The 18045-nt window shown below is 32.0% G+C and overlaps 2 protein-coding genes across 2 annotated transcripts in view; one reads left to right on the top strand and one right to left on the bottom strand.

Moving 5' to 3' along the window:
• Positions 1-18045, bottom strand: part of Csgalnact (Chondroitin sulfate N-acetylgalactosaminyltransferase) — a 525789-nt gene that overhangs the window by 152808 nt on the left and 354936 nt on the right. The gene's annotated exons all lie outside the window — the stretch shown is intronic.
• Positions 6953-14896, top strand: LOC140442943 (uncharacterized). The gene is made up of 4 exons (XM_072533903.1): positions 6953-7081; positions 11285-11522; positions 11764-12011; positions 14610-14896. The coding sequence occupies exons 1-4, from the start codon at positions 7034-7036 to the stop codon at positions 14796-14798; spliced, it is 723 nt and encodes a 240-aa protein (XP_072390004.1). The 5' UTR covers positions 6953-7033; the 3' UTR covers positions 14799-14896.

Here is an 18045-nt window from a genome sequence, read left to right as displayed (position 1 = left end):
GAATATAGGACTTCCACAGGGTAGCATATTAAGCCCAATACTATTTATTTTATATAATATGGATATAGAAAATTGTATTAATAGCCCAACAAAAATTATTCAATATGCTGATGATGTAGTAGTTTACACAGCCCACAAATCATTGGATATATGTAAAAATAATTTTGATCTCTCAATTAAAGCTGTTCTTAATCACTATGAAAATATTGGTTTAGATATATCAGAATCTAAAACTGAAATTTGTATTTTCTCTAGAAAACATCAAATTCCACAAGGGCATCTGGAAGTAGGTCAAATTCAGTTCCCTATTAAAAATTGTATAAAATATCTCGGTACTTATTTAGACAGAAAACTCCTATGGAAGGATCAAATTCATCATGTCATAAAAAAGTCTGAAAATGCAATGAACATTCTAAGAGCCTTTTGTAGAACTAACTGGGGCGCTGATCCAAATGTAGCACTTTTATTTTACCGTACTATGATTCGTCCCATTTTCGATTACAGTTGTCATTTATATGGAACTGCCGCAAACACACATTTAAATAAATTAGAAATACAAAAAAATAAATGCCTTCGGCTTTGTCTTGGATATTTGAATTCTACACCTGTTAATATAATGGAAGTTGAGGCGATAGAACCACCTCTGAAATTTCGACGGGAGTTTTTAAGTGATAAATTCATTACTAGAGCCATAGGGAAAAATACTAACTATCTACAGGATATTCATATTTTATCAATTTTAGATCTAACTCATAAATATTGGACAAAGAAAAAATGTTCTCTTCTGGTAAATAGTTACCTGAGGATATCTCAATACCGACATACTTTCTATACGTATGAAAATCAAGTTTCACCTATGTATTCCCATATATTAGAAGAGCTTTTTTCAAAACATATTAATACCTTTTTTATGGACAGTAATTTAGATCCAGTCGCTTTTCAATCATTTACACGGCATAAATGGCCAAACTATCAGTTTTACTTTACAGACGGATCTAAAGTACAAAACAAAGTAGGATGTGCATTAATTAATGTTCAAAGCGGATTTAAAAAATTATTGAAATTGCCAGCTGAATCATCGATATACACTGCTGAAATGACAGCGATTCTTCTTGCATTAAGGCATATACATAGTAACGAACCCTACAGCTGCATAATATTTACAGACAGTAAGAGTGTCGTCGACAGACTAACAAACGTACATAGGTCCAAACAACTAAATCATATAGAACTAGAAATTATGACTATTTACAATAAAATTACAAATTTAGGGAAAAGCATTATTATATCATGGATAAAGGGACACGAGGGCATTAAGGGCAATGAAATAGCAGATAGCCTAGCCAAATCTGCCCTAGACATAGGCGAAGAAGCTCCCTTAAACTTACTCCCCTTTTCAGACATTGATATAATTAGTAAACAGCATCAAAAAGAAAAATGGCAAACATATTATCGAAACACGAGAACTGGAAATAATTACAAACAAATGCAGCCTGAAATACCCATAAAAAGATGGTTTCATACTCTATCAAATCGCCATTTCATAAGGGTTATAAACAGATTAAGATCTAATCATGCTCTTACCCCCCTTCATATGTACAAGTTGGGTCTCGCGGAGTCACCTAATTGCAAGTGTGGAAAAGAAGGTAACTTATTACATATTTTTCTTGAATGTTCCCACGAATCAGTAAACATAAACAAATTTTATGATAATCTTATTATATTAAAAATTCCACTTCCCGTCTACCTGAACAATTTGATTTTCTCTAGAGATATCAATATATTAAAAATGATTTACGAACATATCAAAAACTGTAAATATAAATTGTAGCTTAAAACTAACTTATATTTAAGTAAATATTGTATTATAGCAAAAAAAAAAAAAAAAAAAATAAAAAAATTAAATATAAAAAAAAAAAAAAAAAAAATTAAAAAAAAAAAATTAAAAAAAAAAAATAAAGAAATAATAAAAAAAAAAAAAAAAAAAAGATGTAAACCTCCGAGATGTTGAATCGGGTTATGTCTTAGCGCAGGGAAAGAAAAAAAAAAAAAAAAAAAAAAAAAAAAAAAAAAAATTAAAAAAGAAAAAAAAAAAAAATTATTACTAATTACTAATTATTAATTGTTAATTGCTAATTATTACTAATTGCACGTTAGATTGTACGGATGATTATATGTTTATTCCTCTAATTGTAAAAAATTCCTCTGATTGTAAAAATTGTTTGTCTTTAAATTTGTCTGGCTAATTGGCTCGGCCAAGGCCATCAAACTGAATAAAAAAAAAAAAAAAAAAAAAAAAAAACAACTTTAAACAGATTGAACTTTAACACAAAGGAAGGGAGGGTAATTTGTCAAATTTTGTTTGAAATTCTATAAATTAAGCTTTAAAACTAGACTTTGTAAAGCTTATTTGCATGTGTAATAGCCAAGTTATGATCGAAAAAGCTTCAAAAATTACATATTTTGCAAACATTTTGCACTAATTTTACAATATCTTTATTTTTGGTTATTGGATTGAAGTTTAGTAAACGCCATTTTCTTTGTTTATTCTTTAAGGCACAAATTCTATTTGAAAAAATCAATTAAATTGTTTATACCAATTGCTTGTCTACTCGGATTTAAATTCACCGTCGAAATTCATAATAAGCTGCCAAAAATACATAAAAAAAAACTTAAAAAAGACACAATGACATAGCTGGGTCCTAAACTATAACGTGAAATGTTAATTGGAGAACAACGAAACAATGTATTTTTGTAATTAATTGGTATAAAAAATATAATTAATTAAAATTTTATTGTGTAAGTATCAAACGTTTGAAACTAAATTTAAAAAAACTTAATTAAAATAGAAATTGAATTAAAATAGACCCAAAAATCCTTTAAATAAAAATTTCTTGGTACAAACAATTAAAAAATTATACCATTGATTATAAAAAAAAACTCTAGTTAAAGACCACAAACAAAATAAAGATAATAAAATATTTTCAAAGTCTTATCACCGGATGCGACTTCATTTGTAGGGATGCCCATTGAAGATCTTAAAATTATTTTTTTAATACTACTTATTAATCGGGTTTTTCCAATCTCAAGTACGTTTTGTTATTAGGTACAAAGAAAATTTCGTGTTAAAAACCATATACAGTGTGTTCCAAAAAAAATTTGACACTCACAGAATCTCAGAAACCAAGAGTTTCTTCAAAATATATGAAAACACTTTAATTGTGTTGGAAGAGAGATGAATTTTCATGCAAAATTCATGTCCTCAAATGTAACCCTCTACTGCCCCGCATTTACCGCAAGTTTTTTTTTAATAGCAAGTATGGTCGAGGGGTACATCATTTGACAGTTAATTTTTTATCTACACGACATTCCATTGTTTTTTATTTACGTAATCATCATTTTATAGATAATTTTGGATTTAACTAATTTATTAGTTGAATATCAGTAATAACCAGAAAAACATAAAATTTCCTCTGATCAATGACACATTGAAATCTGATAATAATATTTTAGGGTATAAACCGACTTTCCAATGGGACCGAGCACCCCAACATTATAATATACGCGTAAGACAATTTTTGAATCAACGTTTTCCAGGGCGTTGGATTGGCAGAAGCGGTTCAAGAGAGTAACGTGCCAGATCACTAGATCTTTCACCTTTGAATATTTTTTTGTGGGATAACATAAAATCAAAAATATTCTCTTCTCCACTCCACTTGCAGATCTTGCAGAGTGGCGACAAAGAATTGTGTCCGAATGCCGATTATTGACACCAGTTGTATTTGCAAATGTACAAAGAGGTTTTAAAAATAGACTGTATTATTGTATGGAGGACACAGGAGGTCATTTCTAACATTGAATTGGTTAATTTGATGAAATTTTATTACTGATGTTCATTCAAGAATTATCTTCAAAGTTATTCCGTATTTAAAAAAGATAGAGTGTCGTGTAAAGAAAAAAACACACTTCAAATGATGTGCCACTCGATCACACTTGCTATTTAAAAAACTGTGGGTTGATGCGGGGCAGTCAGTGGGGCAGCTTAGGCATGAAAATTTGTCCCCCTCCCAATACAAGTTAACATGTTTTTTAAAAATTTTCAAGAAACTCTTGGTTTCTGAGTTTTTAGGGAATAAAGAAAAAAAATGTTTTCTTGTTTTTAATATTTATGCAAGTAAATAAAAGTAACAATATGAATAAATTCAAACTAACTTTTGTGTTTTTCTGCTTCTATATGGCCTCGTTTAGTTAAAAAATATATAAATTAATATCTGACTTTGTTGATTTGACAAATATGTACAATGTACATTGCTAGAAATAAGGCTTAAAATAATAAAAATTGTCCATTCTTTGACTCTATTCGTGACGACTGCATCTTGTGGCGTTAGTTCTATGACGCTCGACTATTTTTCTATTTGTTAATAAATTAATTTAATTATTGTGATCAACATTTTTCAATGTCTTAGTACCGAGAAATTCATACTTTTCTGATACGTCGTTTACAACTAAAAGCATTTGATAAAATTAATAGTTACATTTTGGTTAACTGAATCTTCAAATACAATTGTGAGCATTTTGTCGGATTCATCAACATTTTGGTACTATTGGTGTTCCTATAAGATTTTACTCAAACGCCCGTAAATGCTAAAAGATCAGTCAATGGAATTAATAATTGATAAGAATTGGAACGATTATTAGCTAAGGAAAGGAAAGCTAGTAAAGGAAAAGGTACAAAAACGCCTAAAAGAAAAAACGTGGGCTCGTACAGAAAAACCATGGGCCCATACAGAAACAGATAACACAGATGTAGAACTAGAAAATTTGCACAAAGTAAGTCAAGAAATAACAGAGAAATACTTAAAACCTGAAAGAACAAATAAAAAGGAATGGATGACGGAGGAGATTCTATGTATGATGGAAGACAGAAGAAACGCTGAAGATAATAAGAATTACTACAACATAAATAACGTAATAAAAAGGGCTATTAAAATAGCAAAAGAAAATTGGTTTAGCTCGAAGTGTACAGAGATAGAGTCATTACAACAAAAATATGATTCATTTAACCTCCATAAAAAGATTAAAGAAGCGGCAGGCTTATATAAACACAAGAACACTGGATTCCTGACAGATAATCAGGGAAACATGAAACATAGTACTGGAAATAGAGCATAAAAAAAATATTTGGATTAAATACGTAGAAAAAACTTTTGAAGATATACGAAGTAACACTGGTATTACAACAAACACCAATTGCGAATCTGGACCACCATTTACAGTTGAAGAAGTAAAATATGCCATCAAAAGCACCAAAGATGGTAAAGCAGTAGGCCCTGATAATTTTCACTCAGAATTCTTAAAACTTATGGACTATGATGGCATAAAATGGTTGACAAATATATTTAACAGTATATATGATACGGGCGTGGTTCCCCAAGAGTGGTTAGTGTCAACTTTTATAAATCTTCCAAAAAAACCCAATGCGAGAAAGTGCGAAGACTATAGAATTATAAGCCTTATAAGCCATTTACTTAAAACATTTCTAAAGGTCATTCACAAAAGAATATATACAAAATGTGAGGAACAACTAACAAGAACACAATTCGGATTTCGTGATACTCTGGGAACACGGGAGGCTCTTTTTGCTGTACAGGTGCTATTTCAGAGATGCAGGGATGTGAATTGTGACATATACGTATGCTTTATAGATTACCAGAAGGCATTTGACAGAGTAAAACATGACAAATTAATGACTCTAATGCAAGAAATTGGAATTGACAACAAAGATCTTAGAATTATCAGAAACATTTACTACAATCAAACGGCCAAAATCAAAATAGAAGACCAGTTAACTGATAAAATTGCAATAGAACGTGGAGTACGACAGGGCTGTATTTTGTCTCCATTGTTGTTCAACATTTATTCTGAATGGGTATTTAAGGAAGCTTTAGACGGTTGTGCGAAAGGAATACTAATAAATGGTGAATAGTTGAATAACATTAGATATGCAGATGACACTATAGTTTTTGCCGATAATCTGAATGACTTACAGATATTAACAAATCGCATAACAGACTTCAGCAACAGATACGGACTAGCTCTTAACATAAAGAAAACCAAATTTATGACAATTAGTAAAAAACCAATACTAAACGCTCAACTTACAATCAACCAACAGAATATCGAAAGAGTCGAGCAATATACATATCTAGGCACCAATTTATATAGCCAATGGGAACACTCAACAGAAATTAAACAGCGAATAATAAAAGCAAAAGCAGCATTCGTTAGAATGAGAACCATTTTCAACAGTCGAGACATATCATTAAAACAAAATGCCGTCTATTGAACTGCTACATATTCACAGTTCTGCTCTACGGAATGGAAGCATGGACACTGACTATTGCATCTATGAATCGGCTCGAAGCTTTCGAGATGTGGTGTTATAGGCGCATCTTACGTATATCCTGGGTTGACAGGGTTACTAATGTGGAGGTCCTGCGTAGAATGGGGAAAGAATGTGAAATTCTCATGACCGTCAAAACTAAAAAGTTGGAATATCTAGGACATGTAATGAGAAATCCAGAACGTTACGGCCTTCTCCAGCTAATTCTCCACGGGAAAGTGAATGGTAAGAGAGGACCGGGAAGAAGACGCATTTCCTGGCTTCAAAATTTGCGAAAGTGGTATAACACGACTACCACTGAACTGTTCCGCGCTGCAATAAATAAAGTAAAGATAGCCGTGATGATCGCCAACATCCGGAACGGATAGGCACTTTAAGAAGAAGATTAGCTAAGGAAATGAAAATTCATTCAAACCAATGAATACTGTCAATTTTATTGTAAATAATATGAATACATATTAAAATATCTTAGGATTGATCTTTATTCATTCATTATGAGTCATTGAAAATATTTAAAGGACGTTCTTAAGTGATGTTTATTGTTTGAAAAGAAACTTAAGATAAAAAAAACATATATAAGGTAAAATTCTGTAACGTTTATTATCTTTAGAAGCAAGTAAAAGCACCATCATGAATTTAAAGCTAACTTTCATTTTTGCTGCCCTCTGTATGGCCTCGGTAAGTTAAACAAAATCAGTAATGACTTCGGGAGTGTGATAAAAGTTTGTCCAAACTTTTTCAAATAATATATAATATAACAATGTTTTTCATTTATTTGATCAGCTTGTCATGCCATTTGTTTATGATGTTTTCAGTATAAATAATAAAATGCATTAGTGACATATTAGTACCCTGTTTCAGTTCTGGTTTTATATTTATTTAGGTTTTGTTTTATTTGATTTTAATTCCAATATTAGTATTTTTGTAGTTATATCCTCTGTTTATTCATTTTTAATTAAGTTATTGTAACTATCTACAATGTCGAACGTTTTTTTAAAATATGTAAAGTCCGTATGCATTCTTATGTACAGAAGCCAAGCTTCTGTAATATTCTTTAATCAATTGTTAATAATTTTGTTTATCTTTATATATAAAAGTCTCGTATTAGTGTTTGTCCACGCTAATATCCTAAACCACTGAATGGATTTCAACAAAATTTTGTGAAACTGTATTGTTTGGTTCAACTTATGAGATAGGATATTTATTATCTCGATGCATTGCTCTTTTTTAATGTAAATTCAAAACAAATTATTTATACGACTCCATGCTTGTTTATAGGTTTAGTTCATTGCATCGTTATATACAGATAAAATGATGTTAAACAAACGTCAAACAAGGGAATTCAGTTATAAAATATTATAAGCACTCAATTTAATTAGCTACACGAAACACATAGTTGGAAAAATACATTTTCAACGTTAGTTGTTAATAAATTTATCTCAAACTATAATAAAATTTCATTTTTAACAACTTATTTAGTTAATATAACAATTAAACTTACCATCAAACGATATTTACTTATATTTTGTTTTATTATTAATTTAATATTTAGTTTGACTTTGACGAGTCTGTCAGAAGTAAAACATTATTTAGATTAGTCGCCACTTTAAAATACGTTTTGTAGATCGGTTGTCTGATAATCTGGAAAAGTGACCTGCCCAATTCCATTTAAATGACGCGATTTTTTCGATAACGTCTGTTGTTTTTGGTTTACTACCTATTTCTTCGTTTGGGATTCTGTCTCTCAGAGAGACACCTAACATCTGGCGATCCATAGCCATCTGAGTCCCGCGAATCTTATTAACTACCTATTTTGTGAGTGTTAATGTTTTTGCTCTATAAGTGAGTACAGGTAACACACATTGGTCCTTTTCCTTTTGAGGTATATGGGTAGATCCGATTTAAATACATAGTTCAATTTACCAAACGCTGCCCAGGCTAATCCTATGCGACATGGGAGCTCACAGCTTCCATCAACAGCCCTATTTTGATTTATCGCCAAATTAGTCATTATTTGCGTCCTTTTCATAATAATCTTTAGTCCGAGCTCCAACGAAGCGTGATATAATTTTTCAAACATTATTATTGCATCATCCATACGATCGGCTATAAGGACAATGTCATCTGCAAATCTCAAATAAGTGAGCTTCTCTCCATTTATGTCGATACCATGCTCGTTCAGATGTACCTTCTTACAAGTATGTTCTAAAAGCGTCGTGAATAGCTTTGGAGAGACTGTGTTTCCTTGCTGTACTCCTCGCTGTATACAGAATTTATTTGTTTCTTCTTCAGATAGTCTTACGCTAGCTGTGACATTTTGGTAGATATATTTAATTATGTTAGGGTAGCGATGGTCTATTCGGTATTATGCCAATGCTTTTAACATTTTCTGATGGCTTATAGTATCTAATGCTTTCTCATAGTCGAAAAATATCAGTGCCAATGGTTTGTTGTAGTCTGCAGACTTCTCTATCAGGTTTTTTATAACTAGTAAGTGGTCGTTATTGCTGTATCCCAATCTAAATTCAGCTTGTTTTCTAGTCTGATATAAGTCTAATTTAGCGTTCAGTCTTTTTTTGATAATTTTTGTAAAAAGTTTATATATGGGTGAATTCAAACTGATAGGATGGTAGGTAGTTTTTTAAATCTGTTATGTCTCTTTGCTTGTGTAATAATAGTAGATAGTCTATAGTAGTAGTTCATTTAATCTATTTATATATATATATATATATATATATATATATATATATATATATATATATATATATATTCGGTTTTTTTATAACGTCTTACGACGTTGTCCGACTCCCAAACGCCACTGTATTCTGTCTTGAGTTAGGTTTTCGTCCAGATTTCGAGCGCTAATCGCTTTCCTAACTCCCAGGTTCCAGCTCTGTGGTGGTCTTCCTCGTTTCCTCTTCTCTGGGGGTTGCCACATCATCGTTTTTTTAGGCAATCTTTCGTCCCCCATTCGGCTCACATGCCCATACCATATGAGCTGTTTTCTCTCAATATCCTCAACTATAGTGCCCTCTATACCCATTTGTTGTTTTATCACTTCATTCCGTATTCTGTCGGCTCTTGATATTCTCATCGATCTTCTGATGGCATCCATTTCCGTGGCTTCGACCTTTTTCTTATATTTTTCGGTTATTCTCCATGTCTCAGCTCCATAAAGTAGGCTAGTTTTAACCATTGTCTCATAGATGTTCCATTTTCTTTTCTTTGATATTTCTTTACTCCATAGAATTCCGTTCAAACATGCTATAGCTCTTCGTGCTTGTACAATTCGATGTTCTATTTCTCGTTCGTCTTTTCCACTACGGTCGAAGATGACGCCCAGGTATTTATATTCGTTGCATGGATTTATTTTTTGATTGTCATCGATATCGAGTTGTTCTGCTTCAGCTCCAATTGAGAGGTATTTTGTCTTTTCTAAATTGATATTTAATCCCCATTTCTCTATTTATAAACATTAAGTGACGTTTAACAGACGGTATTTTCTGAAATATCTGTAGAAGTCCACGAAAGGTTTAAAAGGTAGGAACATATGATTGTAAGGAAGATAATATAACAGTTTTATTTTCTCATACAAATAGTTACATTATACTCTATGAAATTAAAATAAGACGCTTTAATTGACATGTAAGTATTTTTGAAGCAAGATAAAAGTGTAACTGTGTTTTTTAAGCGGTTGGTAGACATTTCAAATGGTAATGTCGCTATTGACACGTCGACTAGATTGATCACATTATTCATAGATTTCTGTTACTTCACAGACTAGAAAAAGGAGCTTATTGAACTTTTGTCACAATATCTAAGGCGATAGGAAGTTTGCCGAGTCGGCTAGCATTTTATAGATTTTTAGTAATAGACTCACACAGTACGACAAATCTTTTAGCTTGACATAAGTGATATCCATTGAGGTAAGTGTGGGAACTGCGCTTTCTCGAGTATATGCCAATATCACACCACACTAAGCGATAGCCTACAATGCGAATAATAATTCAATAATCGACAACTTTGTTAGCTTTTTCTTCTTCCTTCTTGTATGTAAGCTTTAAAGCCTGTTTCTTCTTTAATATTAGCCTCCTAAATTGTTTAAATTCTTGCACCATCTTTTTCTTGGTCTGCCAATACTCGTTCGTCCTTTTGGTGATTTATCTCGTTCTATCCGTACTATCCTATCCTCTGCCATTCTACTAATGTGTTCGTTGCACTCCTATTTCCGTTTTGCCATCTATCCATTTATGTCTTTTATATTGCATGCTCTTCTTATGTTTTCGCTTCTCTTTTCCCTGATATTCGTCTGAGTATTTTTATCTCGGTTGTTTCTAGTAGTCGTCCCGTTTTAGATGTGTCAAGTCTTGTCTCCACTGTATATGTTAATATAGGTCTAATTGCTGCTTTATAGATTCTTGTTTTTGTGTCTTGTCTTAGGTGTTTGTTCTTCCAGATTGTGTCATAAGAGACCCCGCCGCTTTACTTGTTTTTAAGCTTTGTTGTCTTAATTCTTCTTCAACATTTTCGTAACGAGTTATATCTATTCCCACATATCTAAACCTTGCTTCTTGACTTATTATTTTTCCATCAATTACGATTTTACATCGTAGTGGGTATTTAGATGTTGTCATACATTTGGTTTTTTTGCTGATATTATCATATTGTATTTCTTGGCTGTTGTAATAAAGATGTGATATGTTGATGTTGTCACACTTACCTTGATGTATATTTGTTATACAATCAATGTGTTCAATATTTTCATTCTTTTTTTCTTTGTACTTTTCCGATTTTTAAACAATGTGCAAAATTGATATAAAAAGTTTATTTTCTCTTATAAAACTGTACAGTATAAGTTACTGAGTATTTCTTTTATTATAGGCTTATGGATATCCCAAGGATGTAACAAGTGATGGCCCTCCATTCGTAGAATATCTTAAGATATTTGTACAACTTTTTGAAGCAGTCGTTGGTGAATTACTAGAAGGAGCTCCAGATCTCATTGATACAATAGACGATAGTTGGCCTGAAATGCAACATGATGTGGTAGAAACTTCTAGGAATATTCTTGCTATGATTCTTGATTTGTTGAATATGCGTCTAACAACTTGGGCAGAAAGTAAGTTATATTTAACTCTTTAGTCCACGACTTAGGTAGTTATTAATACATGCCATAGCTACCGTATCTTATTTTTTTAAATTAAATAAGACGAGTTTTGGAATAGAGATCCTTATCCTTATCCGTATGAAGAAGTAAAATATTAGACAAATAGTGTTATCAATTAAAACTAATATCTATTTTTAGAAAACACATTTTAATTTATTGCCTTTAATAAATTTATATTTTTTTTTAATTTCAGAAAGTGGTGAAGCCGGAAAGAAACTCGCTCAATGCGTAGAAGACGCTCGTGACGATATCGTTGCCATACCAGTTGATTTCTTCGACAATGTCACCAAATGTAATGGTGATGCTTTTGTTAGTTTTATAAAAGTCTTGGGACCTATAGTACAAGACCTTACAGATGAAGAGGAAGATGCCAAAAGAGCCGCTGATAGGATAAATGACTGTTACGGAAATGATATGAGAACTACTCTCTGTGTTCTTAATGTAACTATGATTTATATTGTAATCACTAACGAAACACAATTATTTTCTTTGCCTTTATCAGTATACAGAGTTGACTTGCTTGATGTCTAACATAGCGTCTAACTTGGCGTCTCTCCCAGGTCTTCTTTGGCCTTTCTCTTCTACTCACTCCAGGAAGTTGCAAATTAGCAAGTCTCCTTATCGGACGATTAGATTCTCGACGTTTAACATGTCCGAATCATCTTAACTTTAATTAGCAATAATTTCTGTTTTTATTCTAATCTTTTTTTAGTAGTTTCGACTAACACTACATAGTCAGCATGCATTAAGCTTTAAAAAAAGTACCACTGTAGTTTTGCTGTTATCTGATCCAACATCCATGAGAACAAATTAGAACAAAACGCTGAGTACTGGTAATCCCACTTTAAATTTATCGGTCTGTTTCACTGCTATCCTAAAACTTGAGGATATGCATTAATAAAAATTAATAAATTTAATAGATTAAAACCAAGACAGTATTTTCGACTTGCCAATATCTATGGGAATTTACTGTCTTACTCTTTGGTCTTTGTAATACCCTAGCCACCTTTAAATGTTTGATGGAGACAGTGTTAAGGAGATTACATTGGAAGATTTATTTATCTATTTAAAAAACGCAATCGTTTATAGCCAAACGAACATCTCCACAACCTTTCCAGTCTTTTCAAGTAAAGTGAATTTGAGAAGTGCAAATCTGAAGTTGAATTTCAAGTAATGTCAGTTATTCTAAAAATAAGTGACCTTCCTTGGACAGGTGATTTTATCCGTTCTTCACCATCTCTCACCACATTCCAAGGCAAGTTTCATAATTGGCACTAATGCTAACAACGTGAGTCTTGGTAGCGTTCTTACACAAAACATCGATGGGACAGAACGAGTTGTTTAATACTTTAGTAAAGTCCTCTCCACAGCCGAAATAATTTATTGTGTAATACGAAGAGAATTACTTGCTATGGAGAAAATAAAGTATTGCATAAGTGTTTATATAGACGAAAGTTCCTAAATCAGACTAATCACGCCTTTATTCAATTAATCCTCCAACTCAACAACCCCAAAAAACAGGTTGCTCGATGGCTGGAAAAACTGCAGATATATGATTTTAATATTAAACGATGTAGTGGTAATCAACCTTATAATGCTAATACTCTAAGTGGACTACCTTGTCCAAAAGACTGCAAGCACTGTAGCAAAGTTAAAGCAAAGGAATTCTTAGTTATAGCTAATTGTATAAGTGCCCAGATTGGATGAGGAGACCATTGGAGTTTTACACTTCTTAATGCTGAATAACTTGCAGATGGTGATAGTTCACCAATCCTTACAACGATAGAAAAAGGTACGGGTCGAACAACCTAAAGTGAGATTTCTGACAAAAGAGTATAATACTGAAAAGTTATTGAGCACAATGGGATTCCTTGGAATTCCCGATTCGATGGGAAAGTGCTGATGGAAGGCAGCACAAATCTTAATTTGTCCTCCCAAATAGTCGAGTAAGTCGAATGTTGAGAGGTGATACCGTGAATGTACTGAATGTGTGGCTAGTAAAGGTTCTAAAACGAAAAGCCAAGGCCTAATGGGGCAATAGGGCAATTTCGAAATAGTCACTGTGGACTTCGCTGCACCGTTTTGCTGTACAGTATCTGGTATATTGTAGTGACCATGGAATATTTCAGTAAATTTTTCTGATCAAGGGGTCTTAACAGTTGCTGAAGGACTGGTTGATAAGTTGTTTTGTCGTTTTGGAGTTGCAAGAGAAATACACTTCGACAAAGCTCAAAATTTCACATCGAATCTATTTAAGAAAATGTCTCATTTGCTGGGAGTTGTGAAGACTAAAACCACACATTAACATTTTCGAATTTTTATCAATGAACATCACGATAATTGGGACAACTATATCCAGCTTTTCCTAAAGTTCCATTTATGAATCGACAAGAGAAACACAAGTTTTATTTGGAAAAGAGTAGCGGCTTTCTGCTGATCTATTATTTGAAAGTTCTAAACCCCGTGAAGAATATAACAGAAGTTTAATCTAAAAAACCTATCTGAAAGAATTCATGTGAAGGTTCAAAAACGTTTGAGAATGGAGCGGGATAGGATGCAAGCTCAATATGACAGACGAGCTAACTTTACCGGGTTCCAGGAAGAAGATTTTTTTTGTGGTTACATAATCCAGTACTTTATAAGTCATGTAAAGGTCCGTATTTCGTGGTAGCCCGAATCACATACTTTCTCAAAATCAACCGTATAATCGTTTGATTCTGCAAAATCTTTTGTTTTTTTTTATCCATTTTTGGCTATTTTATAGTATGTATCTTTATTTTACCTTCCTTGGTATCAAGTTGATAGTATAGATTTGTATGTTTTTATTTTAGCTTTTAGTAATGCTAAACCTACCTCTTTGGTGACCGTTTGAATAATTCCCTTTTCCCCTAAATTTTTTCTTGAGCATTACCAGGCCTCTCGTTATTGATTTTGGTTTATTTCGCTTTTTCTACTTTGATGTTCAACAAAACTATACCAAACTCTATATAATATATATAGTATCTTAATTGTCAATACATTCTTGTTTATATTTTTTAGGTGATTTCTGATTTAATCGATGTAACCAAGATAGTCGTAGTCAAGACGGATCCTCACATTGAACCTGTTGCACAGCAATGGAAACAATTCATCGAGACTACTAGACAGTGCAGAAAAGATAATCGTGACAGCTACGACTCAGCAGTTGGTGACCTTTTGCAGAAAGTGTCTACCTGTGTCGCTGGTTAAATTATTTGTAATATATTTATATTAGCAAAAACCTCGACTTTATTGTTTATTGATTTTAAGTAGTTAGGATATAGTAAATTAGTAAACTATTAGAGTTAGTGTTCGTGTAAATGAATGAAAAGCAAGAACAGCAAATTGCTTTCTAAGAAATTGATCTTTTCGGGATAAGTAAGACATTTTATACTGGTATTAATCTTTACCAATTTTTGCTTTCGTATTAAAAATTCACTTTCTTGTATTCCGATACAGTATTATTTAGTATTTGACCCAAAGATCATTATATAAAGTAGAAAATCAAAAATTGTTATCAAGTTTGTGACCTGGAATAACAAAACATTACCCAATAAAGAGACAGAACTAGAAATTAAGTTTGAAATGGTAAATTTAGATTTCATAGCTTTAACCAAAATAAAAAAAATGCAAAGGAAAATATAACTAGACAGAGCCACAGAAGTTGTAATGGACAGCTATATCAGAAAACATAATAACGGTTGTTGTAATTAAATAAAATGGGCAAACAAAGATCTTAATCATCTTATGGAGCAAACGAGGATGAAAACGTAGAACGAAATGAATGTTTATGGAAAATATTATCAGAAGTACCTGAAGCATACTGTTGAGCATAGTACTAGAGGAAAAAAATTCATAATTAACTGTATACTGATAAAAAATAAAAACAAAAAGAATATAACTGATGTAAAAGAAAATGAAAGTGGCATAATAAAACAGTGTCAAACGATAATCATATTAATTAAAAAACATACAAGAAATACGAATATGTAAGTCACAAAATGTATGGCTAACACCGAAAGGCACAATACAAAATACAGCATAAAAAATATTTTGTTTTAAAAAAATTACTGTATGCTGGAAGGAAGAAAATAGAAATCAAATATAATATAAAAAAAGGGCAACAGAGCAAATATTTAATTTTTAAAACAGAGGAGAACTATAAACAATATAAAAAGCTAAGGAAAATAGTAAAAAATGTAATACTTGAAGCAAACAACATTTCTGGAAAGATTTTGGAGGCAAACTAGAAGAAGACAGCAGCAGAAGAACTCAATAATTATTACATGTAGTTATAAAAGGTCTCGGCATCATTATCATCATCATCATCATCATCCAGCTTTCATTTCTCACGCCCACTACTGGACACAGTTGATAAAGTTTTGGAGAAAGTATCCACCTGTGCCGCTGCCTAATATTTTGATTCATGTAAACAGCATATAAGTGTAATATATTAATATGTCGCAGCAATAGTTTGACTTTATTCTAATAGAATATAACAAAAAAAAACAATAACATTGACAGGATCACTAAAAGTTACGGTTTCTGTAATAAGAAAAAAATTGTTTGGTCAATATATAAATAAAATACAGTGATAAACAAAATAAACCAACTGTAAGAGCTTAAATTGGTCAAAACATAAATACTGCTCAATAAGTAGGAATAGACGATTTACTGATTTATTTAATAAAATCTTAAATTAGGGGTAATGATAGAATAATGGAATTATAGTATTTTATTACCAAAGAACTGTTTACCAATGCACAAAGTATAGCGTCACAAATCTAGTTTTTCACCACATACAGATACGTACAGAAATAAAGCAAAAAAAGACAAGTACATATTCTTTAGAACTAGAATAATCTTCTGGTTCACTGAAATAAGTTTCAAGTGTCTCCAATTTGCTCTAGTCGATATTTCCCTGCAGACCACTATTTTAATTTTCTTGCAAAAATCTTTTGTTGAGATTAATGATTAAACATTATTTTAAGGCATAATTGCATAATTAATAATAATAATATACGCTATCTACAGTTTGGATATTGTAAAAAAAAAGAGAGGAACGTTTTGTTATTAATGATTTCTTTACACGTGGTCCTATAGACCATTGATAGATCTATGGTATTACTCGTGGCATGTTTTTTATGGCTTTTATATTTCTGCATGCCTATTTACACTGTATAAAATTTATCACTGTTTAGGATTTGGGGATATTTTGGTTACTTAACTTTGTGAAGAAGGTAAAGCTCATATGCTTAATTTTTTTATATTATAGTGTACTGTAATGAACAATTTAGAAACTATGACACTGCGGCCTAAAGTCTGAAATAGTCAATCATATTTTACATAATTACACAGAATTGGATTGCAGATTATCTTTTATAAATCTATTTATAGTTGAATTGCCTGTTTTCCAATTCTTTCACGTCGGCTAAATAAGGTTTTCTCGCAAAGTTTTTACTATATAGCTCACTAGTCAACAAATTAAAAAAAAAAAAAGTTGCGACTGATGTTAAACTGGCTGTACCGGGGGGTTTAAAGTACCCTGATTGCGAATTCAAACACCAAAATTTCTCACCACGTATATATTTTGAGTTATCTTCTTCTTCTTGTGCCCTTCCTATCGGAGATTGGAAATCATCAAGGCTATCCTGACCTTGTTTATAGCTACCCTGAAAAGTTCATTAGTGGTACAGCCAAACCACCCAAATTACGCAACCATGACATTCTTCTACGGCCAGGATTCCGTTTTCCTTCTATTTTTCCTTACATTATATTTTGAACTAATGCGTATTTATGTCCTCTCATCAGGTTACCCAAATATTCGAGTTTTCTTCATTTGATCGTTGACAAAATTTCTGGGTCTTTTCCTATCCTTCGCATTACTTCAAAGTTTGGACTCTTTCAACCCAACTTATCTTCAACATTCGACGGTAGCACCACATCTCGAAACTCAATATTTTTTATGTTGTTCTGATTGAAAGTCCAGGCCTCTACACCGTATAAGAGCGTGTTAAATACGTAGCCCCTTAGCATTCTTAATCGTAGAGGGATGCTTATATCTCTGTTGCAGAAGAATTTCCTCATCTTTATGAAAGTGGCCCTGGGAATTTCGATACGTCTTTTTATTTCATTGTTTTGGTCTCCAGTTTCGTTTATTGAAGTACCCAAGTATTTGTAACTTAATACTTTTTTAATTTGAATGCCGTTTAGACTAATATGTGCTGGTTGTGTCATGTTCTTACTGAAGACCATCCTACTTGGTTTTTTTGATATTAACACTTGTGCCATAATTGTTGCAGGCAATATTTATATTTGTAAGTAATCGTTGTAATTCTTCTACTGTTCTTGCAACTAGTACAGTGTCGTCTTCGTATCGAATATTATTTACAACCTCTCCATTGATTACGATTACTTCGTTTGCGCTAGCAAAAGGTGCTTTTTCCTGACAGATGCT

This window comes from Diabrotica undecimpunctata, chromosome 6 (assembly GCF_040954645.1).
Source record: "Diabrotica undecimpunctata isolate CICGRU chromosome 6, icDiaUnde3, whole genome shotgun sequence".
Lineage (NCBI taxonomy): Eukaryota > Metazoa > Arthropoda > Insecta > Coleoptera > Chrysomelidae > Diabrotica > Diabrotica undecimpunctata.
This window is presented reverse-complemented; position numbering and strand designations above follow the sequence as displayed.

Bases quoted from the DNA above. Each gene is read 5' to 3' on its own strand.
- LOC140442943 (XM_072533903.1), top strand. From the start codon at position 7,034: ATGAATTTAAAGCTAACTTTCATTTTTGCTGCCCTCTGTATGGCCTCG. The intron at 7,082-11,284 runs GTAAGTTAAACA...CTTTTATTATAG, and splicing joins CTGCCCTCTGTATGGCCTCG to GCTTATGGATATCCCAAGGA. The intron at 11,523-11,763 runs GTAAGTTATATT...TTTTAATTTCAG, and splicing joins TCTAACAACTTGGGCAGAAA to AAAGTGGTGAAGCCGGAAAG.